The sequence below is a fragment of the Ceratotherium simum genome, chromosome 11 (assembly GCF_057802395.1).
Source record: "Ceratotherium simum simum isolate JZ-2026a chromosome 11, ASM5780239v1, whole genome shotgun sequence".
Lineage (NCBI taxonomy): Eukaryota > Metazoa > Chordata > Mammalia > Perissodactyla > Rhinocerotidae > Ceratotherium > Ceratotherium simum.
This window is the reverse complement of record NC_141910.1, coordinates 29,935,247-29,962,221: the sequence shown is the minus strand read 5'-3', so window position 1 is coordinate 29,962,221 and position 26,975 is coordinate 29,935,247. Positions and strand designations below refer to the sequence as shown.

The window sequence follows — 26,975 nt, the reverse complement described above, 5'->3', positions numbered from 1 at the left end:
TAAAACACAGCCCAACAGTCTTCTTTCCGTTAAAATGTTTGTTTCTGATTTTTCACCCATTGACTCTCTTGCTTTTCCAGTGGTTCTTGTGCCATTAACTGCCTCTCCATTCAGCCTTCAGACTATTCTTTTGATTCAATTCTGCACAAATTATTTTCAAAGTGATTGTCAGATGCTTCATGAATTTGTCTTTCTGGCCTGTGCACGCACCTCTGTCCAAGGCTTCCACGAGACTGGCCTGGCCGGGGAGAGCCGATGCTCTTTCTCCACCAGCAGCCGCAGGAAAGCGCTGAGCAGGTCGGAGCCTGCCGCCCACCACTCAAGGGAGCAATCCAGCCCGGAGCTGCCCTTGCCTGGGTGCCACTGAGAACTCTCAGTCCCGAAGTTCAAGAGTTCCAGGTCACCAACAGGATGGCGGTCCAGGGGACCTCTGCCCTGAAGTTACATGTTTCTATGACCTCAGAATGTTGCATGCCTCCCTTTAATGGAAAAGACAGCTGACAAAGTCAGTTGTACAGCAAAACTCCATAAATAAATCTCCCCCAATAATTTCCATTTTAAAATCAAAGAAACAGGGCCGGCCCTGTGGCTTGGTGGTTAAGTGCGCGCGCTGCGATGCTGGTGGCCCGGGTTCGGATCCCGGGTGTGCATCAAGGCACCGCTTCTCCGTTCATCCTGAGGCCGAGTCCCACATGCAGCAACTAGAAGGATGTGCAGCTACGACACACAACTATCCACTGGGGCTTTGGGGGAAAAAATAAAATAAATAAAATCTTTAAAATCAAAGAAACAGTATCAGCAAGAAGAAAAAAAAAAAACCTCACAGCTTTAGGTGCTTATACATCACTTTGTTACCAACATGATTTAAAGTAATTTGTAAGGATATGTAAAACTATAACAAGAGAGCATACATTTAAAAGTGAAAAAGGATAAAAAACAAGGGTGGGGACATAAAGTAGAGCCAGGAACAAGGCTTAAAAAAAGTCTAAAAATAATGACCTCTGCCCTGGTGGGTCACAGTTTGGCTCTTGTAGCTCTCTATCAGCTAATGGCATCACCCCAAAAGCTCGATTTGCTTATGAGCATTTTGGAGAGAGGTCAGGGTGAGGGGTGAGAATTACAGGGTGATTATACTGGCCAACTCACTTTTCATGTGGCTTCATGTAGGAGTAGATTTTAATATATCTGGACTAGAAAAGGTCCTAGACTGTGTATCCTCTTCAAATATTGTTCTTCTGAGACAAGGCGCTCGGAAATATTAGAAAGCATTGACTTCAGAATCAAGGCAGGCTTGGCTTGCCAAGAACAGAACCTTAAAGATGTATAAAGCTGCTGTGTCTCTCCTCTCTTTCAGAGTCAGACAGCTCAAAGATTGATCTATTCTTGCTGTCTCCATTTCCTCACTTCCCCCTCACTCCTGAAACCATTCCAATCTGGCTTCCACCCCCACCGCTTCACTGAAGCTGATCCTGCTAAGGTCCCCAAAGCACTTTTCAGTTCATATTTTATTTGGGTCTCAGCAGCATTTGGAATTTGACTTCTCTCTCCTTCTTTGAATACTCTGTGCCTGTAGTTTTCCTAACACCACACTTGGTGGTTATCTCCCTCTTCTCTGGTCATTCCCTCTACCTGTCATCTGTCTGCTTCTCCCTTTCCACTTGACCCTTCCATGTTGGTGTTCCTTGGGATTCTGTTCTAGTGCCAAGAACTCCAGATCTGAAAGAGTCCACAACAGTGTTGCTATCATACAGACTAGCAAAAAGAATTTCTCATCTGTATCCCATATTGTAGAATGTCATGAAGTTCTTGTTAAGTGAGTACTAGCAGTGGTAGACATGGTATGTTGCCTTGCTCCACCTCTGTTTCAAGCTCCCTCGGGTGCCTTTCCTTTACTACAGACTCTGGAGAGCTAGGAGCTATGTTTCCCTGACTCCCTTGCAGCTAGAGTTTCAAATGTGATTTAGGTTTCATCAATCAGAAGTCCTCACGTGAAATTTGAATTTGGAACTGAGTTAGGCGGGGAGAGAAGCAGCAGTGCCTGAGTCATCCATTTAGCTGGTGTGAGGATCTAGCAGACATTGTGTAGCTCTGGAGCCAACAATTCTGGTGGGGGCTTCCTGGTGCCTGGACTGCAGTTAGGGTAATGTGTTCATAAGTGCAGCGATTTCAATGGCAGCTTCCTGATTCCCAGCAGTTTCCCTAATGGGCCTATCAGAAAAAAATTGTCCAAGGCTTGGAACTGGAGATTAGAGGGTGTCTTTCGGGGAAGCTCTGGGTATGGTCTAGTGGAACTTCCAGGAATTTTTTGATTCTATACGTATGTGCACCTTTGATCAATTTTCTATTGACTAGTCTGTTTTACAACTCTATAAGGTACAAATTTACTTGTAGCAAACTTGTAGAAATACAAATACTTCTTCTCCATAGCAAAGCAAATTAATTATTTTTTGGTAGGTATACAATTGACTTTTGCCCCGAAAAGTTAACCCCAAACATTATTCTTCTGTTGCCCTAAAACTATGTTAGTATGGGAGCCACTAGCCCCATGTGGTTATTGAGCACTTGTAATGTGGCAAGTGTGAATTGAGATATGTTGTAAGTATAAAATACACACCAGATTTCAAAGACTCAGTATAAAAAAGTATTGTAAAATATCTCATTAATTTTATTTATCATTTATATAGATTATATCTTGAAATAATATTTTGGATATATTGGACTAAATAAAATGTTAAAATTAATTTCACCTATTTATTTTTACTTTCTTTAATGTGGCTTCCATAAAATTTTAAATTACACACGAGGCTCACATTGCAGTACTGGTGGACAGTGTTGCCCTATAGAATTTTAACCAGTTTTGCATCTATTAGCAAATTGAGTTCAGCATTCCTGATTATATGTATGTATATATGTATGTATACACATATACGCACACACTTGTCTAAATTCTCCTTTGAACCAGACATAAAATCTTCCAGTTCCCTCATTAACTGTGCTTTGAATAGAAATCTTTGACACATGTCATCGTGTATTTGCATGGGAATCACAGTTTTAGCATTTTATACTTGAGCAGCCAATTCTACAGAGTTGTTCCAACAGGCCCAATCTAGATCTGTTCTTCCAGCCTTCCAGTGATTTTATAAGGACCTAATTCCCTATATTAAATTCCATTCTAAAATAGCTAAGGTGGTTTTCAATGAAAACAGCACCCTGACTGATACAATAGCTAAAAATTATTGAGTGTTCACTATTTTCTGGATACTGTGTTAAACACTTGACACAGATTATCTCATTTAATCTTCCTCAAAGCTCTATGAGGTAGGCAACATACTCTCCATTTTACAGATGAGGCACTGAGGGTTTTAGAAACTTGCCCAGGATGACCAGTTAGAAAGTGGTAGCTGGATTCACACCCAAGCAGAATGATCCCGAAGTCCACTTCCGTGACCACTGTGTCAGCATCTATTTTCTTTCCACTAAATAAAACGGAAAGAAGAGGTATCTGTCACTTTGTTGACCTGGGAACTGTGGCACGGCAGAGCAGCTAGAGGTTTCAGTCATGCCTTCACTTCTTCTGCCTTCTCTGCTCCCAGGCCCTTTGATTCAGTTGGCTGGTTCTCAGAATCCTGGGCATAGCTCGTGCTTGGGTAGCTCTTCCAGACGCTCTCCCAACTGAGGAGGTTGAATGACACGCCATTTCTGACTGCAGCTGAGAAGCAGCTCTGCCAAGAGCAAGAGGTTTTACTAGCGGAACTGCCAGAAGTGTGTCATGTTGAGGGTCACAGATCTTGCTAACCAGGCTGTCCACCATCTTTGGCAAAGTCAGAGAACAATTCCACTGTAGTAACTGCTATTCAGGGCCGACTGTGTGTCTGACATTAGACAATGTACGTACATTCACTTTGATCCTTTCAATAACTCAGTGAGGTGAGTAATATTATCCCCATTTTAGAGATGAGGAATCTGGTCTCGGGTTAATTATGGATGTCCTGGGATTCCCTTGATTATCACTGATCTCTTCACTAATCATGGGCTATGTATCTGACAGAAATTTTAGACATTATATCAAAATACCATTAAAATGCTCATATTGATAATAAAGTAGTATATCATATTATTTGTCTACATGTAACTGAATAAGGAAACTTGCTAAAGAGAGGAGAATAGCAAAAAAAATTATGTACTGTGCTTCCATTATTAATGCTACTTTGAAAGCTTGAAATGGGCAGGCAACTCAGTATTTTCCAGTATGCACCACATTAGCTTTTAATTCATTAGCCGCCTTTTCCTACCGTCTCCTTTCTTGCTATGGTCTACATTTTATACGGGTGCTGCAGAGATATCCAAAAAGCTTATGCCGCCCCACTTTAGTCCCAGGAAATAGAACTGCTATGAATTATTAATAGTATTGGATTTCTAGTGCTTTAATTTCACCTCTTTGTTTCAGAGAAGGATATTAGTTAAATGGAATTTTTTATGTTAGCCCAGGAGCGTACTACATTTTGTAGGAAAGACTAACTTGAGTTATAGAAAAGACCATCTTATGTTGATTTCCACTTCTACATATGATGGATTCTCCACACATCCACTCCCCTGTATCCTTGCTCAGTGATAGGTCAATAGGGCAGTTTTCAAACTGAGCTCTTCAGAGCCCTTGAGATTCCCTTGAGGTGCTCGAGGTGCAGCCGGAGGGGAGAGAGGCCTGAGGGGGGGGTGGTTCTGCACCCGGCGCCGCAACCATTCCCTTGCTTCCGAGAAGCACTTCACTTCTGCTATAAGCATTAAGCTTTCATGCAAGATTATGTTGGAAGAAAGGATTCTGCTCTTTAAAAAGCTTAAAAATCCTGAAATAATACACCAAATACAGTAGTAGGTGTTTGTACATCTTTGGGATACTACAAAAATTGTCTAAAGATTTTGATTTGATGATCACGATATCTCTGAGCATATACAATCAACCGTGTGCTGAACTTGACTGAGACGTGGCATATCTTATGACTAGGTTTGCAGGAGGGACTTGGCCCTCCTGTAGTGTAGTAATAGTCACCCTGAACTCTGAGTGAAGTTGGTTACCATGCTTATTTATATAATGAGTAAACTCACAATCACAAGAAATGCAGTAAAATTTGGGGGCTAGCAAAAATAAGTGAACTGATTCCACAAATAAACTTTGGTTCACATGTTTATATTCAGGTTATTAGGTCAGATCCATAGGCCTCCAAGTTCCTTTAAGAGGATGAATATAGTCATTACTTGTGTTATTTCACAGGGGACAGCCATGAGTAAAATATTTTATCATTTTCTGTAATAAGAGCAACTATTTCTTTTCCTTTCAAAAATTGTTCCCTATGAGATAAAATCAGAGTTAAAACATTGTTCTCAGAGTTCCTTTCAGTGTGTGGACTGTATAGGACCCTAGAAATGCCCACTCCTGTCATGCATGGAAGCTGTAGACCTGAAGAAGGCAGGCAGGTGACAAAGACTCAGTCATTCAGCATATGTTTATCGAGTGCCCACTATCTCCGGGCATCATGCTAGATGCTGGGGATACAATAATGAGTAAGGCTCCAACCCTGCCTTCTTAGAATTTGCATTCTAATCTGGAGGAGGCACATAACGAATACATGAACAATTACATAAACATAGCAATTATAGAATGTGATAATTTCCGTGATGCACTCCTAGGGTGGGGGTGGGGCCCTGTTTAGATAGAGGCACAGAAGGGTCTCTGGGAAGGCAAAACCTAAGTGCATCTTAGAAGGCCACAGCTGGCCTCTTTGCTGGCTGCCAAGGCCATAAATGTGTGGCACTTAGTGTATTTGATAGCTAAATGTGTGCCATCTACACCAAAGAATTAGAGAGAATGCTGTGGAAGCCCTGAGGGGACCAATAGTTGGTGATGGCCTGAATAGGAACAGGAAAACACAGCACAGTTAATTTATTAAACAAATAGATTTTTCCTTGGTCATTTAACATTTATCAGCACTGTGTTTTATTCATTCTTTTAATGCATGGATGGCCTGAAGAATACTTAAAAGTAATACATGCAAGATCATTGTCCTTTGCCATTCCCTAAAAGATTGTTTTCACAACAGTGTATAATCCTCATCAAACATGTAAGAAATGCATCCCTAATGAAATTCCTTCTTATGTTATTACTTTATAATTCTTAAAGGCAACATGATTTTGGTAAAAGAATTAAATTTGACAAAAATTAGTTTCCTTTTCAAAATCTCTACATAAGGCATTTAAAATATACTAGAGTGAAAGGAGAACATGGTTATGAAGTAACATGACTTCTGTTAGTAGATTTTCCAGTTTACATTCCTACTCTTTCATTTTTACTAGTTGAACCTTCTTATTTTTTGTTTTTTAAAGCTGATCAGTGGGTCACGTTTCTTAAATAAAAATATGTGAAAGATATACGCACACAAAGCAGATTCAGATGTACGGCAGAAATATTAGACTTCAGTCTCTTCCAAGCAAATATAATTCGCCCATCCTTCCAACCATCCCTTCAATATTTATTGAGTCTACTAAAGTAATAGGTAAAACATGCTGGAGCCAGAGCGTTGTGTTATGATCGTGCTGGCCCCCTGGCCTGGTGAAGACTGTGATTCTCTCTTTCTCTGCATAGTGACTGTAGCAATTCTCTGAAAGGCATGTAAGTAGCCAAAATGTGGCTAGATAGCCTAAGATAAAGAGGAATTTGAAATTATCCAGTCAATGTGATAAAAATTGACTAACAGAATGAATTCTGGAAAAATATATGGGGTGGTTTACATAGGAACCCCAAAGAAAAGAAAAGAAAAATGATTATACTATTAAGGAAGTTCAGTAAGGTATCTGATGACAACATTAGAGATCACTAGTTTCCCTATATATCAGTTTAAAAACATGATGGTTAAAAGGCACCTTGTTAAAAATAGCAAGAAAAATAGAACATATCTAAGTATAAATGTATCAAGAAATATACAGGATCTGAATTAAGCAAACGACAGAATTTTAATGAGGAATATAAAGACTTGAACAAAAGTAAGAGAAAATTGTTACTCTTGATGACAAAATTAAATGTTGTTAGAATGTCAGTTCTTGCTGAATTATTTTAAGATTTAAAAGGATTTGAAGGGATTGGACAAAATTTTGCTAAAATCTAGTAGACTATTTGAGACAAACAAGGACAATTAGAAATAGAATAATGAGGTTGGGGGGAGTGTAGGGACCACTGGACATAAAAATATATTCTAGGGGCCGGCCCAGTGGCGCAAGCGGTTAAGTGTGTGCGCTCCGCTGTGGGGGCCCGGGGTTCGCCGGTTCGGATCCTGGGCACGCACCGACACACTGCTTGGCAAGCCATGCTGTGGTGGCGTCCCATATGAAGTGGAGGAAGATGGACACGGATGTTAGCCCAGGGCCAGTCTTCCTCAGCAAAAAAAGAGGAGGATTGGCAGATGTTAGCACAGGGCTGATCTCCTCACACACACACAAAAATATATATATATACACTAAGGCTATAATAATTAAAATAGTTTGGTACTGGTTTAGGGATTAACCAAAGATATCAATGGAGCCAAAAGGAATGTCTAGAAAAAAGATCCAAACATACACAGTCATGTGTCACTTAATGACACGGATATGTTCTGAGAAATGCATTGTTAGGTGATTTTGCCATTGTGCAAACATCATAAAGTATACTTACACAATCCTAGATGGTATAGCCTACTACACACCTAGGCTATATAGTACTAATCTTTTTTTTTTTTTTTTTGCTGAGTAAGATTTGCCCCGAGCTAACATCTGTTGCCAACCCTCCTCTTTTTTTTTTCTTTTGGCTTGAGGAAGATTAGCCCTGAGCTGACATCTGTGCCAGTCTTCCTCTATTTTGTACGTAGGTCACCACCACAGCATGGCTGATGAGTGGTATATGTCCCCACCCCAGATCTGAACCTGTGAACCCAGGCCACCAAAGCAGCACGCACCAAACTTAACCACTACACCACGGGGCCAGCCCGTATATGGTACGAATCTTGACTACCGTTATATATGAGGTCCGTCATTGACAGAAACATCATTATGCAGGGCATGACTGTGCGTATATTTAGTATATGATAATAGTTATGCTGGGGAAAATGTTTAACGATTCAACATTAAGACATCTTTTTCATATAATACAATCACATAATTCCAGATAGATTAAAGATTTAAATATAAAGGATAAAGCCATACTTTCAGTTAAAGGTGTTACATTTTTAACGTATGCATTTACCTCTGTTCCCTTCTAAACCCCACTTAAGTATGAGTAAAACGGATTTTTTAAAAGGTTTAAACACCCGCAAGAACAAAGAATGAGAAAGAAAGCTACAGCAACAAAACTTTGGAAGGTAGAAAGCAGATGAGCTTGTGCTAACGAAGACCTGAACTGTAAGCCTTCAGTGGAGGAAGCAGAGAAATGGCCCATTTAACACAGTGGAAACCCCCAAGGCTCAGGCTGATGGGAAGTGGGTGGAGAGGTGGGGTTAAAAATAGGAGGACTGAGGGGCCAGCCCGTGGCTTAGTGGTTAAGAGCGCGCGCTCTGCTACTGGTGGCCTGGGTTCGGATCCCGGGTGCGCACTGACGCACCGCTTCTCGAGCCATGCTGAAGCCGCGTCCCACATACAGCAACTAGAAGTATGTGCAACTGTGACATACAACTATCTACTGGGGCTTTGGGGGGAAAAAAAAGGGTTAGCATGGATGTTAGCTCAGGGCTGATCTTCCTCACAAAAAAAAAAAAAAATAGGAGGACTGATTCAAAATCTGTTTAATAAGCAGTTATCCCCCACCCCACACTGGGGAGCAGCTCCCCTGCCTGCCCAGGCGGAAGCCGGAGTTTGACCCTCTGGAGAGGGTCTCATAGGCACAGTTCAAAAAAAGATATAGTGCTGAAATCAGAGAGATTCAGTGCAAGTTACACACTGAATGTTGAGGCCTTAATTTTCTTTCCAGAGTCCCAGGACACACATAGCCAGAGTAATACACTCTAGGCAAGATGTTCGATGTGTCTTCCCTGGAGGATCTGACAAGTCCCAGAGAAAAGATAAAGATCCCCAAATCACAGGCTCCTCAGTGAAATAGTTTATTCAATTCACTCTACTAAACCTAAGACCAGCTCTGCAGATGGCCAAAGAAAAGTCCATTCCCGATTGGGGGCTGGAGAGTCCCATATTCCATCGCTTACTTCAGGAAACCTCTGATTGAATTGTTCAGTCTGCCCCTCAGATGGATTGTCCCTATTGAGAAGCCTTTGGCCCAGGCATTGATCCCTGGCCCCACTGGTTCTGACCACGCTTGCAGGACAGGCGCCTAAAGAAGCACATTTGCATTGCAAGCAGACATGTTTGCAGCCTCCAGCCATCTAGTCTAACCTCAAGGGCTCTCATTGCTCATCAGCAATTCTTTCATTTCAGTCAACATTTGTTAACTCCAATAGCAATTATTAACAACTTTTTCACTTTGATCCCTCAACTCTATTTCATCTCCCTTAATTTTCTTTGTGTGTGTGTGTGTGTGTGTGTGTGTGTGTGTGTGAGGAAGATCAGCCCTGAACTAACATCCGTGCTAATCCTCCTCTTTTTGCTGAGGAAGACTGGCTCTGAGCTAACATCTATTGCCAATCCTCCTCCTTTTCTTCCCCCAAAGCCCCAGTAGATAGTTGTATGTCATAGGTGCACATCCATCTAGTTGCTGTATGTGGGACGCAGCCTCAGCATGGCAGGAGAAGCGGTGCGTCGGTGCGCGCCCGGGATCTGAACCCGGGCCACCAGTAGCGGAGCGCGTGCACTTAACCGCTAAGCCACGGGGCCGACCCCTAATTTTCAGTAAATTACCTCACCTCTTATTTTACTAAGAAAATGAAGGCTATCTCACGTGAATACCTTCTCATATCCAAATTGCTCTCCAATTTTTTCAACCCATTATCTTCTCCTCTGTACGGAGAAGATGTGTCCTCTTTCTTTTCTAAACCTAATGAGTCTACCCAACTCATGATCCTGTTTCTTCCAACCTGCCCTGGGGCCTTGTCCCACCAATTATCATTGCTTTGTCTTGCAACTTCAATCCATTCCCTTTGCATATTTGTGAGAATATGTGTAGTGGACACTGTGATGTGCCACTCAGATGCCCTTTCAGGACCGAAAGACTTATTCCCCAGATGCTGGGAGTGCTCCTGGAAGGTGGCCCTCAGCTGTCAGCCCTCTTCAGGAATTGCCTTGGCAAAAGGAATTCACTGCACTAAAGGTCACACCTCCTTCTCTGGGCAGCTCTTCTAGAATGACTGGTTCATGTTGGGGATACAAAGACCTAGCCCTCTCACCTCAACTTGGGACAACTCTGAAGGGTCCTCCCAGTGTCAGAGCTCCTCATGTGTTGGCTGAGGTCTTCGCTGAGACAGCATCTCGGTCCAACTTCTCCCTCGGTTCATTCTTGTCTCCCTTCCTTGCCTCACACAGTTGTTAAACCTGAGAGTACTCCCTACATGCTAATCTCCGTTTCAGAGTCTGTATCCCAGGGTACTCTCTCTATGACAGGATGTCTATAAGTTATGGACATTTAAAATTTTGATAGGTAGTAACATGTTGCCCTTCTAAAAAGCTGTACAAATTTGCATTCCCATCAACAGTGTATAAAAGTGCCTTTTTTTCCACACCCTAAGTGCCACTACTAGATATTATCAAACTTTCAAATCTTTGCCATTTCATAACAGATGGTGTCTCGTTCTTGCTTTATTTGTATTTTTAAAATTATGAGTAAGAGTTAGAATATTTTCAGATATTTATTGGCCATTTTTATTTCTTTCCCTTTCATCTGCTTATGTTCTTTGTCCATTTTTCTATTGGATGGTCATCTTTTATATATGGTTTTAAGTGCTCTTTGTATAGTAAAAAAAAAAATGCTAAAATGTTTTCCAGTTTGCTGTTTGTTTTGGCTTTGCTTAAGACATTTTTTTGACCATTCAAAAGTTTTACATTTTTAATTAAAGTTATCAATATTTTCCCATGCTTCTTGGTATTCTGTCATGCTTAAATTGGCATTCCCCATTCAAAAATTTGAAAAATTCAATAATATTTTCTTTAAAACTTAGCTCAAATGCCATTGCTATCACAAAGATGTCCCTGAGTACCTTGAGCAGAAGTTAACCCTCCCAATTCCTCTCCCTCTTTATATAAATCATGTTGTACATCATATTCTGCCTTACATTATAGTTATTTTTATTATTCTCCAAACTCTTCTATTAGACTGTAAGTTACTGGAGGAAAGAACCCTATTTTAAATATCTGTGTATGCACTCCAGTATCTAGGATATGCCTTGCATACTGTGCTACTTAAATATTTATTGAATTAACTGGTACTGTTTGATTATGTGTTTGTTTTTCACACTAAGGGTGAGTGACTATATATATATATCTCCCATCTCAATCACATCCTCACTAATTAGATATAAATTTGTGTGAAACTTTGTGACTAGTTATTTTTTGGCTAAGAGAACTCGTAGTTCTGCCATCTCCAGACCTGAGCCATACCTATCAAGGACTGGCTGCAAGAGCTATACATGAAGAGTGAGGTCTTAGGGCTTGCAAAGTGATAGGTGACCAGAACATTCCTAAGTGAGTAAGCAAGTCAGTCAAGATGGTTCCTAGCAACAGGGGTGGCATGTGTGGAGCCGTGCACGGCACAAAGTGGCTCTCCCCCTGACACACACACAGTGTAAACAGAGCTGAATCACCCAACAGTGTGACCATTCTGCCCCTACCAATGGCATAGATTCCTCCTTGGCCATAGGTTTGGCCTGTGAAGAAGTTCTTGATGGTGTTTAAGACCAGCTACAGATAGGTAGTCAGGCTCTCAAGTAGTTAAATATATTAAGTTATCAGCTCAGGTGGATTAGTCATTGCAGCTCCCATGCCCACTAGTCCTAGTCCTGGATTCACTGGTTCCAGTTCCTCTCTGCTCATTCTCTCTTGAGCCCATTCAAATATGGCTTTCACTCCACCCAAACTGCTCTTGTCAAGGTCATCAGTGACCTTCATGTTGCTAAATGCAATGGTCAATTATTAGTCCTTACCTTACTTGACCTGCCAGCAGCATTGACCTGATTGATCCCTCCCTGCTCCCTGAGGGCTTCATTTGACTCCCAGGACGTGATTCTTGCCCAGTTTTTCTACCTCACTGGATGCTTTCTTCTCTTCCTGTGCTGATTCTTCCTCTGCTTGCTGAGCTGTTAACATTGGGTGCCCTAAGGTACAGTCCTTGGACCTCTTCCCTTTTCTATCTATATTCCTTTTTTGGTGATCCCATCCAATCTTATGGCTTTCAATACTATCTGCAGACAAATTCCAAACTTTATATCCTCCAGCCAGACTTATAGATCCAGTTGCCTACTCAACATCTCATTTAGATGTCTAATAAACATCTCAAACTCTCAAACTTAACCTTCCAAAACTGAACTTCTGATCTTTCCCCCAAATCTGCTCTTCTCACAGTCTCTGCATTTCAGTAAATGACAACCCCATCCAAGTAGTTTTTCAAACCAATAACCCTGGTGTCATCCTTCAGTCCTCTCTTTTTCTCACACCCACATCCAATCTGTCAGCAAATCTAGTGACTATATCTTTAAAATATATCCAGAATCTGATCACTTGTCACCACCACCACTGCAAGTTACTTAACTCTTCTGTGTCTCTCCTTCTTCATCAATAACTTAGGAGTAAAAACTGACTATAACTTACAGGGCTAATGTGTAGATTAAAAGAAGTAGTACATGTAAAGAACTTAGCACAGTGCTGAGCAAACAGTTAGTGCTCAATAAATGTTAGCTTTTATTATTTCTGGCCTTTATTTTCTAGCAGTTTTCAAGGAGATTTGACTAGTCAAATTGAAGCCATCAGCTCCTTTTCATAATAACTGAATTTTATTCTTCAACACACGCAATTTCCATTTTTAAGATTTCAACTAAATGAGTTGAAGAAAATAAAATGTATTACTGTGCTCATGGCTTAGTTTCTGAAAAGGAAGAAAAATGAAAATTTACCTTACCCAATAAAATTGTCACAAATAAGAACCAAAGAAAGGGTTAAATAACGCAATGGCAATTTAAATCACTGGAATTCTTCGGTAGCCTGATGAAGAATAATTTTCAGCTAATCAAATGACTTTAGCCTAGAGAATATTTTTAACTCAAGGTTATATGAGATTGTTACTTGTGATATTGCACAGCTGTATACAGCACTAGCTTCACAACCTGAAAGAACTTTGGGGATATGAGGAAACTCACAGAAATAACAGCCATCACTTATGTAAAACAGCCTCATATCGGTAACCTGTAGTCCAACTTACTCTGTCATCCCAACTAATTATCCATGGTAGAAAGACCACCGAAAATCCTTAACAGTATTATCTGAGGTGTCAGTAATATTACAATAAGCCTGAATTATGTAGGAAGCATCTCAGGTAAGTACCCAAATGCATGGATTAGATATATAGATATCACTAATAAATTAAGAAAAATCATTGCACTATATAAACAGAAAAGTAGTTTCAGAACATTTAACTTGTCTCTTTAATGCAGTCACTTTGCTAATATATGTGGTAATAAATGGTTTTTGAATAGATAAGACAAAATGTTCATCTAATTTTATTTTAATATTTATGAAAAATCACATTTATTCTTTATTCTTTCATTCTCTCTGCATATATATATATATATATATATATATATATATATATATATATATATATAAAATATCTACCATGTGTTGGGTAATGAGAAAAAACAATGGTGAATTGTTTTTATTACTTACCTCTTTGTAAAAATATTTTTATCCTTTTGCATACAATAGCTAGGTAATAATGGCCTTGGATGTTTTAAGAGTACAAAAATAACCCCAATATGAAATCATCAGGAGTTGACTGTGCTTAATTTGTTATTAGCTTTTCTTTGTCCATATTTAATTATATTAAACTATCGTATTCTGATACATACATGGTATATACAATGTAAAAAAAGTTACAATTCACATTATATGCAAAAGTTACTTAGTAAAAATAAACTCCCATTGTTACCTATTGTGGGATCATTTTAGCTAGTCCATATATACTTTATATGCTAATTTTTGTTTCTTTGTTTATTTTTTGTAGGAAGTCCTGGCTGAGCAAGGTTGGAAGTCCTAGTTCTCGCATTGACCGCACGAACTTTTCTAATGAAAAAACCATCTCTAAACTTGAATACTCTAATTTTAGTGTTCGATACTAATAGAAGAGAAATAAAAACTGTAATGCTTATATTGCACAATAGACACTATATATTCTTAAGGCTATTTAGTAGAATAATAGTAGCAGAGTAAGGTAAAAAAAGAACTGTCTGTTCTGAAAGTTAAATTATATATGTTATTAAAAATGTCTGACACTGAAATAGTTTTATTCAACTATGTTTTTAACAAGCAAAAACTTAGTATTCTAAAGAAAAAATGTCATTACAAAATATTTAATATGAATATTTAAACTTGTCTCATAGAATCTTTAATTCTAATGAGTATTATAGCATGCATGTTATTTGGCTAGACATAAAATAATAAAGTTAACCATTTAAACATTATTCTTAGGTACTGTTGTCTGAATTGAATTCTAAAAACTTCTGAATAATAATTTGTTATTAAAGTTGAGTTATTTGTTTAAACACAACAAAATGAACAGTAGTTAGATATAAATGTGTATGATGATCAGTATAACCATAAAATAACATCAATAGTTAATTTTTAAAATTCTGGTTAAATGAGAACATGATTCAATACTTAGGTTGGAGCTACTTAATGCTTTCTATGAACTATATTGTTCTGTATAGTGAACAGAGTAGTAATGGCGACTGATAAGAACAATTCAGGATAGCAAACAGCAAGATTTGTATCAACACCATCCATAATGGATGTCCTATTAACCAGAAAAGGAACTGGGAGTCTAAATAAATCATACTATCCCCTAAACTTGGCCTATCATTTGGGGATTTTCATATGTAAATGATAATTAAGCAACAGAGTATTTAAGGGAAGTTTCATTTCTATATCATAGAATTATGCTATTGAGAAAGGAAGACCTTTAACTCAAAATACTGGAATTTCAAATGTTGTAGTGTATACTTGCAAATATCTTTCAGTGATTTCCAAATTTTTATAACAATGGAATCCTTCAATAAAACAAAAATTTACATGGAATTTAATACATAAAGCAAGTGAGAAAGCACAACTAATATGAGTGAAATGGGGATGGAGGTCCCTGGAACCCTGCACACTTGGTCTCACTTTCCCTCCCGCATCTTGTCCTCCTTGGACAATTGCACATCCGTTGGGAATACAGGTTAGAAACCATCATTCTGTCTATGGAATAAATCTCCATTGCTACACTCCATGGCCTGGAGAAAGAATTCAGGCCTCTCTCCTCTACCTGCTGCAAGATTAGAAGTGAGAGAAGGAGATAATGGTGGGCTGACTTTGTTCATTTGAAAGGTTAACTCTATGGATGATGATATTATTGACGTCAAATATATATAAGACAACACATTAGGGAATGACAAAGATATTTTTTAAAACTTTCCAAATACACTTAAAATAAAGGAATAAACAACTTTTCTATTATTTTAATACCATCATCCTGTAAAGTATTATATGTGTTGAATATTATACAGGAGAATCTATTGTGATACTCCTTTGAGTTTTGCTCCTACTCCTGGTTCAAGGAAGGTAGACAAGTCTTTGTGTTCCCTTACCTCAGGGAGGGTTTTGGCACCAGATCCCCTGAAGACAACTTTTCTTCCAAGATTTCATTTTGAAGAAGGCATTATGGTGTGAGTTGTGGAGAAAGACAAACACTAGGCCTTTAGTGAGTAAAAGAGAACCAGAAGTGGCAAGAGCCCAGGGGACAAAGAGATTATCCAAGACTTTGGAAATGGACGAAAGGCCGTGGATTTCCTAAAAGATGGAGACCTACACCTTTCTCCCCAGCGGCACCTCTGAGGAATGGCTAAACCTGAGAGGGGAGCAGCTGTGGTGCACCCAGGGAAGTTGGATCTTAGGCCCAGGGGCTCCCAGCCCTAGCAAGATTCCTGTCCCCAAAAGTGCTGCAAAGCATCTTGACTATAAGGGACCGTGGTGGCTTGGACAGCAGTCATGGTAACTGGTATAGACTGGAGACCAGAGAAGTCTTTCTTGAATGTTCTCTCTGCATAAGACCCTTTACATGGTCCTTCTGAAAGAATACAAAGCACTAGGGATGACTCCTGACATCTCCCTGACAAGATGGGGCTTGAAGTAGACTCAATTTGATCTAGAGAAAATAAAATAGACATTTCTTGCACACTCAATTTGGAAACAAAATCTGTATCTCTTTACACATAGAAAGACTAAGTGATTTTAGAAAAATGTGATCTCATAAGTGACACCAATATGTCATTTTTTATTACCCTGATATCCTCTGGTAGTTCCATTCCCAGCTCTCTTTATAAGAAAATCACACTTTGCTGGCACAATCTTCTAACTGCACAAAGTGAATCACATTAGTCAGGGTTGCTTAATGATTAATACATAACTACTGGATGAAAAATATTGTAGATAATGATTAAAAATAGATGTTCATGAATGGATGGAAAGCAAGAAAAAAAAAGTAAAGCAATTAAAAATGTATTATAGAGACCAGATACATCTTAACAGTAAACTTAATATGTCAAATTTCATATTGAACTTACACAGGGAATTTTTAATTTACATATCATATTTTAGATAATAACAAACCTTGATAGGTTTAGTTTTGTCAGAATTAGACATTTTAAAAACCAAGAAAAAAAAATTACCAAAGATGAGTATCTACTTCAGTGATCATCAACCAGGAGTCTCAACACTCCACATGCCCACACCCTCCTCAAGAAGCCATATATTAGAATTAGGAGGTCTGATCTGTAAAAGCATATTAACTATTATTTTTCATATTTATGTAAAAAAATGCCTATCTTTTTAAAAAGCTAAATCAAGAAGTAAAGCTCAATATGGCTGGAGGGAATATGCAAAAGACAGACTCTTTACCAAGTAGGGTGCATAGAAGCAACAAGGGTGTGGGAGAGACATGAGATTTTTCTATTAGGAAGGGTATGGGCTTCTAAGCTTGAGAAGAAGCAATCCAAGTTTCATCTGAGACTGGGAATCTCTAAGAACAGGGGAATACCCTGCAGCCTGAAGAATGCTTGTGCTTCAAAAGTAGGTGCTCCTGTTAACAAAGGGCAGAGAAGCACTGAGGGAGGAGCTCATAGGCGAAGGGGGGTGTGGTGGATATGGCAACAACACCCACTAGTTTGACTTTGCTGGAAACCGGTCACCATTTTTATGACTAAATTTCTACCGAAGGAGTTTTTCAGAAGAATGTATCTCTAAAGTCATAATTAGAGACAAGAGAAAAACAGAATCCACTTCCAAAAATTAGCTTGTATTGGGAAATACATATATAGTCCACAAATATATTTCATACGGTAGCTCATCCTGGCCTCTGTTAACATAGATATCAAAGAATATTCACTACGTGGCTAAAAGGAAAAGATTTTCATGTCTGGAACTAATTTCTGGAACTGAAAATAGGCAGCATGTTATGGTAGAGAATATTCTGGTCTAGGAATCAGAAGACCTGCATTCTGGGCCCAGCCCATCCATTAATTAGCTTTGTGCCTGGGATGCCCTCAACTGCAAAGTCAAAAAACTGGGCTAAATCAAGACTTTCACAGGATTCCAGCAATCTAGACGCCTCCCAGGAGGTGGTACCAGGAGAGCTACAGAAGGGCAGTGAGAAAGACGAGCAGTGTGATCTCAGCCCACGGCTCCAATCAGAGCAGCCCTACTCTCCTCTCTCGCATGCAGTAGGATTCCCTTATAAGACATCTTTGAGAAGAATTTTCCCTCAAACAAATAAACAAACTCAAAAAACAAGATAATGAATTTAGTATCTGGGGTCTTCTTTTCTAAATTTGTCTAAGGTGCTAAACTCAAATGCATTTTCTATTCTCTTGACGACTTCTGTCAAGCCAGTGTGGTATGTATACTTTACCTTTAGTCATTTTCATTGAAACATGCACAATTTGTGAAAAGTACTCTTGAAAATAAATTCTTATTTTTCATAGTGACCTCCATAAATGTCCATTGTAGCTGAAATATTTCTGAGATTGATTTTCTGTTGTCTTTTGTTTCTATTTTTTTGTTAACTATATATATATATATATATATATATGCAAGAGGAGATACAAATATATATAATTACTGGCTTAATTAAAATGTGTCTGATAAGCATATCTTGGAGATTTTAGCCTAACATTTAGAATGAAGTATAAGAGGTAATTTTCCGTTTCTTAACTGGTTCAAATGGTTTTTAATAAAACTGAAATCTGATAAAAATTATAAATATCAGAATGTAAAAGTCTAATTACTGTGTGATCTCATTAGCAGGTTTTTCTATAGAAAGTGGGGTTTTCCCCCTTCTAAAGAGCATGATTTTTGCTTTCTCCTCTGCTAGAAAGTCAGCATACATTCTTGGTTGGATGTCTAAGATACTTCTTTCATCCTCAAACTGTTTTTCTTTTATTAGTTTTATTTTCCATGTTGGCACAACGGACTCTGCAAGTAGCAGTGGATACAAGCCTCTAATATGGCTTCTTTTTTTTTTCCTTCTAATTTTTTACAAATACTAGAAGACATATAGAGAAAGAGAAGATGCAGGAAATTCATTCTATTGGAAAATGGAGTTTCTGTTTCAAAACAATTCTAAAATGCAAGGATTATAGTCAGTCATTTAGCCATTTGCAAGCATCAGGCAGAATTTCTACTGAATTCAGTGCAGATTAATCTGGATTAAGAACATGCTTGCAATGCTTAACCAGGAAATTGGCATCAAGTGAGTAAACACTATGTACCATTATTTTTGAGATGTGGTATCTACAACAACCAGAAAAAATGGAGCAGAAATCCTTCTTCTCCTCAGGTACTATTTTCTGAAGTAGCAAAAGAAGAATCAACTCCTCTCTCTTCTCTGATTCCAACTACCACTCTTTCCCCCACTGATTGGGACAACATAAGTCCTACATCACAGCATGGGGGAAGAGAAGAATACAGGCAGTGGCATATTGGGTAGTCCTTTTACTTAAAGCATGGAAGTTGAGGCAAGGTAGCTTCATAAGTGTTCCTTTTATAATTATTTATACTCTGAATTATTTTATACATCCTTTAATATGTATGATGTATTTCATAATTAAAAAAAAAATTTAAGGCTCCTAGAAATCTCATAGCAAAACAACAACAAAATACTGGATTGGGGCAGGTCAACCATTCTAAGGGTTTATACCTGACAGGGATACCCTCTGTCTGTTGGCAAACACCAGTACAGAACCAAACTCTCCTCAATAAAAGATGAATAAACAGGAAACCAAAATTAGCCTTAAAATTCAAAAAAGCACTACAGCCAAGGCAAAAAGAACATTATCCTTTATCAGGGGAAGTACCTATCTCTAAAAGATATATATTATAGGAAAAAATAAAATTCCAGGAAACGTCTGCTATGTCGCTATCGGGGAGAATATGTGCAGATTAAAATAAAATATATAGATTAAGGAAAATTAGTTGAGATATAAAAATCATATTCTTAAGAGCAGGCAACACACCCATACACCCACACACTTAAGCTATGGACCGATTATAGGAAACTCCAAGGGGAACAGGAGAATTGCAATCCATTCTGAAATTAGTAACCATCAAATTAGTGATGTAGAGCTGTGGTTGCCAAACTCAGCTGATTATCAGAATTACCTAGGGAGCATTTTAAGTAGACTTATTACTAGGCCCCACACCAGACCTAACGAATCAGGATCTTCCATGGGTTTTGTCCCTGAATCTGCATGTTTCAAAATATCCCCAGGTGATTTTGACAATCTGGCAGGTTTAGGAAATGCTGGTATAGAGAATAAATCTGAAAAGTTCATCAGGAAAGTAGAGGAAAGAACAGAGAAATGAAAGTGAGAGAGAGAATGATTACTTCGGAGGAAAGAGAGCACATATCTAACCCATCAATAAATCAATGATAGAAGTTCGTGGGGAAAAAGCTGGAATAATTGAAACAGAAGGAAAAATCAGTTATAATGGAAGAAAACCTTCTTGAGTTAAAGTATATAGCTATAAATTGTACCATATAAAGTTATACAGCTAGGAAGGACTTAAGTTTTAAGTAAAAATTACCGAAAAGAGGCCCATACATAAAGCCTAGCTAAAAAATAAATTAATTATTAAGATAAACAAAACTCCTCTAGCATTCACCTCAAGAAGAACCTAATTGCTGCCCAGGAATTGTTCTGTTTATTCCATTCCATCTCCCACCTTCCTAGACAACTATTTCATACTTACTTCTCACTCAGCAGTAGCTTTACTTCCTATTTCTGGCAGAAAAGAACTTCCACAAGCTCCCACCATTCATTTACCCATCTACCCACATTTGTGCCCAAGTACTTCCTCTGCTTTCCTGCCTATTACCATAGATAAACCAACTCTGCTCCCAGTTAAGGCGATGCCTGGACCCCATACCCTCAAGGATGCTGCTTCTGCAATTCTCACTCCTGCATCCTCAATTTTTGTGTGTGTGTGTGTGTGTGTGAGGAAGATCAGCCCTGAGCTAGCATCCATGCTAATCCTCCTCTTTTTGCTGAGGAAGACCGGCTCTGAGCTAACATCTATCACCAATCCTCCTCCTTTTTCTTTTTTTTCCCCAAAGCCCCAGTAAATAGTTGTATGTCATAGTTGCATATCCTTCTAGTTGCTGTATGTGGGACGTGGCCTCAGCATGGCCAGAGAAGTGGTGCATCGGTGCACGCCTGGGATCCGACCCTGGGCTGCCAGCAGCGGAGCGCGTGCACTTAACCACTGAGCCACAGGGCCGGCCCCTGCATCATCAATTTTTGATTCGTATTGAATGAATCTTTCCCATCGGTCTACAAACATGCTATTATTTCTCCCTCTGTTGACCCCTTACAGATAAACTTCTCCAAAAAAGTTGTCTATACTCGTTGTAATCCAATCCCTCCATTCTTCTTGAACCTGTTTCCATCATGCTTTTGGTCCCCCAGCCATCTACCAACACTCATCATATTATCTCTAATGATTTCATTCCATTGTTGCTAACTCCACTGGTCAATTCTCTGTCCTCTTCTTACTTAAACCAATAGCACTTTTTTCACTTGGCTTCCCGCACATCACACTCTTGATTTTCCTCTTACCTCATTATTCAGAACTTTTCTGTCTTCTTTGGTGATTCCTCCTCGTCTCTCTAACTTTGGAACATTGCAGGGTCCCCGAGCTCCGGCCCCGAACATCTTCTTTCCTTAATCTATATTCATCCCTTTGCCAATATTATCCAGTCTCATAACTTTAAATATCACGGATATGTTGACAACTCCAAAATTTATACATCCTATCCAGGCTTATTCCCTCAATCTCCAGATTCATATAACCAACAGCCTACTCAACATTTCCAATTGGACTTCTATTAGGCCTCTCACATTTTAATGTCCCAAACTGAGTTCCTGTGCTGCCTAGGCCCAAACTTACTCCTCCCACAGACTTCCCCTACCTTGGCTGATTGTTCCTCCTACAGACTTCTCCACCTCCACTGATGGCAACACCACATTTTGAGATGCTCAGGGCAAAAAAAAAATGTCTCCTTTACTTCTCTCATGCGTTCATGCCCCTGTTGTCTCTATCCTAAAATGTCCAGAATTTGCTTAAAAATAATCCAGTAGGAGGAAGGAAAGAGCAGAAAGTGGGTGGAAGTATAGATAAAACAAGATTAAACATGAGTTGACAACTACTAAAGCGGGGACACAGGGGTTTATTAGACCATTCCCTATCCTTTTGTTTATATTTTCCATAATAAAAATTTTAAAAATATATGCTCGAATCCAACCACTTCTCACTAACTCTAAGGAGCACCCCTGATCCCAGTCACCACCACGTGACTATAATAGCCTCCTAACCAAACTCCCTTCTTCAGTCTGTTCTCAACACAGCATCAAGTGATACTGTTAAATCAGATCATGTTACTACTCAGCTCAAAACCTTCCAATTGCTATCTATTTTACTCTAAGTAAAAGCTAGAATCATGACAATGGCCTCCTGGGCCCTATATAATCTGGGTTCCCCTGTCTTTGAGCTCATCTCCTACTACTGCCACCTTGCTCACTCTGCTCCAGCCACGTGGAACTCCTTGCTGTTCCTTGAACATCTCAGGCATCCTCTGAGCCCAGGCCTTTCCACTTACCATTTTCTCTGACTTAAGTGCTCTTCTCTCAGACATCCACTGATATCACTCCCTCACTTCCTTCTGGTCTTTGGGCAAATGCAACTTTATCAATGAGTCCTTCCCTGATCACTCTATTTAAATTGTCAAACACTCACTCCCCAAACTCCCTATCTACTTCTTTACTTTCTCCATGGTGCTTATCACCATCTAACTAAAACTCCATGTTTTACTTTTTTATAATATGAAAAATCTTCTTGAAAAAAAATTTATACATTAGATTCCCTATACCTAATTTGGAATGATAACTGGTGATTTCACCAGAAAATTTTCAGAATTAAACTCTAATAGTATAGAAACTGAATTAGCACTTTACCCTTAAAAGTAGTATTTATCTCTGGATAGAAATTTCTCTGCCAACAGAGAGTTTAGCAATGGATATGAATTTTAATTTAAGGAAATCAGTTTTAAGTTTTCATGTTAAAATGAAATCAGTAGTTACTTTACAACAATAATATTTTGTCTGCACTGCAATGGATCTAGATAGGATTATTTGTAAGAAATACAAATAAATTCTCCCTAGCACATCCTTTAGTACTAAAAGTTTTGCTGCAATTAAAAAATTAAATACATTCTATCTCAAAGACATAATGGATTACTTTGAAAATATAAAAATCAGCTAAATGTTTAAACTTGCAGTCATTTATCTAATTGTATATCATAATTTTAAAAGGGAAAAAGCTTTGCATTTCTGGTTGCATAAAATTTAACAAACATTTTAATAAAGTAGAAGATGAAATTAGTTTAATGGACTTAAAGTGAAATGAATAAAAGATTTAATATTAGATTTTTAGAAAATTGAGGGGATATACTGTAAATTCTTTCAATCTGTCTATGACCTCCTTACTATCTCTCCTTCATACCAATTTGCTTGAATTTAGCAACAAGATCTCTTAATGGGCCCCATTAGTGCCTACAATATGCAGTCTGAATAATACATTTGAGACATCAGCATTCTGGTATTTAGGCTGTAGCTTAACTCTGATTTTAAAAAGAATGCCAATGTCCTATTCATTTTATTGTTTCACCCACTGTTTGAAAACAGAGTGGGAAAAAAACACATTAGCTATTTTCAGATGTCAGCAAATGTGGGTAACTAAATGTTTAGAGCTGTCAATCCACAGCACATCACAGGGCTTTAATTCAGCAGGATGTGTATACGTGGGCACCGTTGCCAGCCATGAGTTCAAACTCTTTACTAATACACGTTTAAATTCTCCCTAGCACATCCTTTTAGTACTAAAAGCTTCACTTCATTTAAAAAATTAACCATGTCCAAAGACAAAACTTGGGTGTATTAAATGGTATTCATGTGATTAAATTTGAAAATATCACTTTGAGATATGACAGATCATTTTAAGGCAACTCATGTTTTTCCAAACCATAATGTACATTGTTTTTTAAGTGCTGGCTATCCTTGAGTAGCTCATAATTTGACTAGGAAACAAGACATTCACAAACACTCCTTTAGAGTAAAATTCCATGGTAATAACCAAATGATGTTATGGTACTATAGTCTGTGTGGTACAAGTCCTAAAATTAAGGTCTGATATTATGTGTCGCTTGACATCTGACGAAATAGGGAGAGCCTCAAATGGCCTAACTGCAAGTTCTCTTACCCATTATGTGCCATAGAAAGGTCCCCCAGCCAAACAACCCTCCTTACAAGGGACTGGATACACTTCCTGCTTGTTCCTGAGGAGCAAGTTTCAGTTCCCTACCAGCCTGCAAAATTATTCAAACAAGCCAATCACATCCTCCAGTGGAAACCAGGGGTGACTTCATCTTCTTGATACTACAAAGCCTGCCTCCCACAGCCTCTGGTTGTTCAATCTGTTCTCGAGTCCCCGTGTGGCTCTGCACAGTGTGGTGTCCTCCTTCCCTGGGCTGTGAGCATATGGGGCTAATAAACTGCAGCCAATCCCATCTGTCCAGTGTTGGGTGTCGTGTGTTCAGCCATCCCCATAACCCCAGGACAGGAATCCCTCCCTCATTGACAGGGTGAATAGGAGGATTAGAATAGGCTATATCTCTTAATACTGTAAAAGTTCAGTTTTAGAAAAAGATCCTTCTAGTGGCTGTCTAAAAAGGTTTTGTGAAGTAGGCTGGTCTGGATGGAGAATGGTGTTAAGGATTTGGTTTTGCATGTCGTTTTGGTTTTACTTCTGGGATTCTCTGCTGAAGGAGTATATATAGAGAGACAAGAAATGATAGCAAAATGGCAAACAAAGTACTGATTTCATTAACTGGACAAGGACTCAGTTCAACAATGGAGAACTCAAGTAAAAGCTAGATTATAGAAACTGATTCAGGGTAGGAGGCCAAAGTGAACTCTCTTATTTCCTATACCCTCTCCCTTGAACTCTATACCCTCTCCAAATAGCTGCAAGATGATGGGTGACTGGTCCATCAGTTCCATCCAGCTGCAGGTAGAATAGAGAGCGTTGAGATGGCCAGGCCAGCTGAGACAGACCTTGTCTGGCTTGTCCAATTCCTGGAGATAGGAAGTACAAGAGAAGGCAACGGTATGCACCATCCCTGAGCATTGACCTTTAGTACAATGACCCCACCCTCTAGTGAAATGGCACCAATCAATGTCCAGTTCTGACAGTCTGCTGGGCAAGTTTGTTCTCCAGTGCAACGGAAGTGGGTAGAGAGAAAGATGCCAGAAATGGAGCAACGGTTTCTTTCTAACCCACAAACTCAGGCAAAAATAAGTTACTTTCCCCAAATAGGAGGGAAAGCAGTCCAGATAAAAATAATTATCTCTGCAAAGAGAATAAAGCAGAAATGAGAATGGTTTGTGACAAAAGAACAGACTGTTTGGACCAGAGGATCCAAATTGTGTTGCTGTGAGACCAATGGCGCCAGAGTGAAGACAGAGATTCACGCCTTTTGAGAGTGTGAAGTCCAAAGTCAAAAAAGGGCTGAAAATATACTCAAGAAAATATATGCAGTCTGATTAAAAATATGAAATCTTTCTTGCCTAAACTCCAAGGTCTCAGGACACTCCAGGAGTCCAGTCTCTGGTACCCACAGCTCTCAGTGAAAATTTCCAGAGGCAGGGAGAAACCAGCAGGCTGGCAGAGAAAGAGCAGGGACTGTCTAAAACTTGCTGCCATTGATTCAGGGAATGTCTACTGAGAATCAGCCAGATGCCAAGCACTGTGACAGGGGTTGGGCACACAGAGAGGAATGTGAGACAATCTCAACTTTTAAGACATTTAGATTCTGATGGTAATGCTGACAGATAACAAGTGGCTGAGCACCTACCATATGTCAGACAGCATACTATGGACCATCTTATTTGAGCATCACAAAAACACTATTAGGAAGGCAGGTACGATAATTATTACCACTTTGTGATGAGGAAATTATGGTTCAGAAAGATAAAACTTGTTCAAAGTCATGTCGCTAAGAAGTGGTTCCAACTCCAGGGCACAGTTTGCGACCATTATGCTACATTCCTTCAAATACTGAATAAGAAGCAAAGAGAATATTAAAAATAGGAAGTAGAATTTCAGTTTTATCTATATTCAGTTCAGAAAAAGACCGTAATGGATCTAAGTAAAAAAGTGTAAAAAATTTTCTTAGAGAAGGTAAAAAAAAGTTTAAAGAGTAGTAATCATAAGAAAAAAATCATGTCTCACATTACTATATATGAATAGAAAATAATAAGTTTGGGATATGACCCCATGAAGTATGCCTGAGATAAAATTATATGGTTTCTATATATTTTATTTTATGTAAACTCAAGCATTCATTAGGGAAATAACATACTAGAATCACTATGTTTCCCATTAATGAGGTTTTCTGTTCTCATCCAATCTAATCAAACCATATTCAGTTAAAGCAAAAGTGTCAAGTTAATTATTTGGTCCTATCTTCTACACTATTGGAGCCCATATTTAGAGACAGAAATATGAATTTGGAGCAGATTATCTTGTGGATGAGCTTCTCAGCCTAATACTCTTACACAGATGAAATATGGCTTAAAATGAAGATTAATAACAGGCTTAACAAACAAGCAGAACCTAAAATATAAACAAAAAGCAAAAGTAAACACAAGTTTTGCAGGACAGGCTGTTACTAAAGTGCACACTGATGCAAACTGTACTTAATACATGGGAGTTGCCTTTCCTGTGAAACTAGCCCCAGGAGGGTGAGGTTAGGACACTAGCATAGCCCAGCTGATGCATTTAATAAAGATGATGCCTGGCACTTGTTAAGCAAAGGCAGTTTAACCAAGCTCTTTCATATGCAACACCCCTTTCACCTCGCTGAGGTGGAGAGGGTAGATGTTGGTATCCCATGGTACAAAGAGACAGAGGCTCAGAGAGGTCAGACTTGCCCAATTTGGGTTTCTGACAGGAGAGCCCAGATCCTTGTTCACTGTGGAAGCTTGTTACCTTCACCAACAATGGCTCGCAAGCTTCCCTGAAGTCCCCATGAGGTTGACTAGCCGTGATCCAGAGAAAGGAAGGACTGTGATATTTCCCATATCTATTCTCTATATGGCAAAAAACTGCAGAAATCCCAGATTTCTTTCTAATGCTGCCTACATTCTCTTAAAATATAG

General features: G+C 38.9%; 1 protein-coding gene across 1 annotated transcript in view; it reads left to right on the top strand.

The window, feature by feature from the left end:
• Window positions 1–14,630, top strand: part of ACYP2 (acylphosphatase 2) — a 169,753-nt gene extending 155,123 nt beyond the window's left edge. The window contains exon 4 of the mRNA XM_004436644.3: window positions 14,174–14,630. Within this exon, the coding sequence (XP_004436701.1) occupies window positions 14,174–14,288 (115 nt within the window). The 3' untranslated portion in view covers window positions 14,289–14,630. The remainder of the gene's footprint in view (window positions 1–14,173) is intronic.
• The last annotated feature ends 12,345 nt before the right edge of the window (window positions 14,631–26,975 follow it).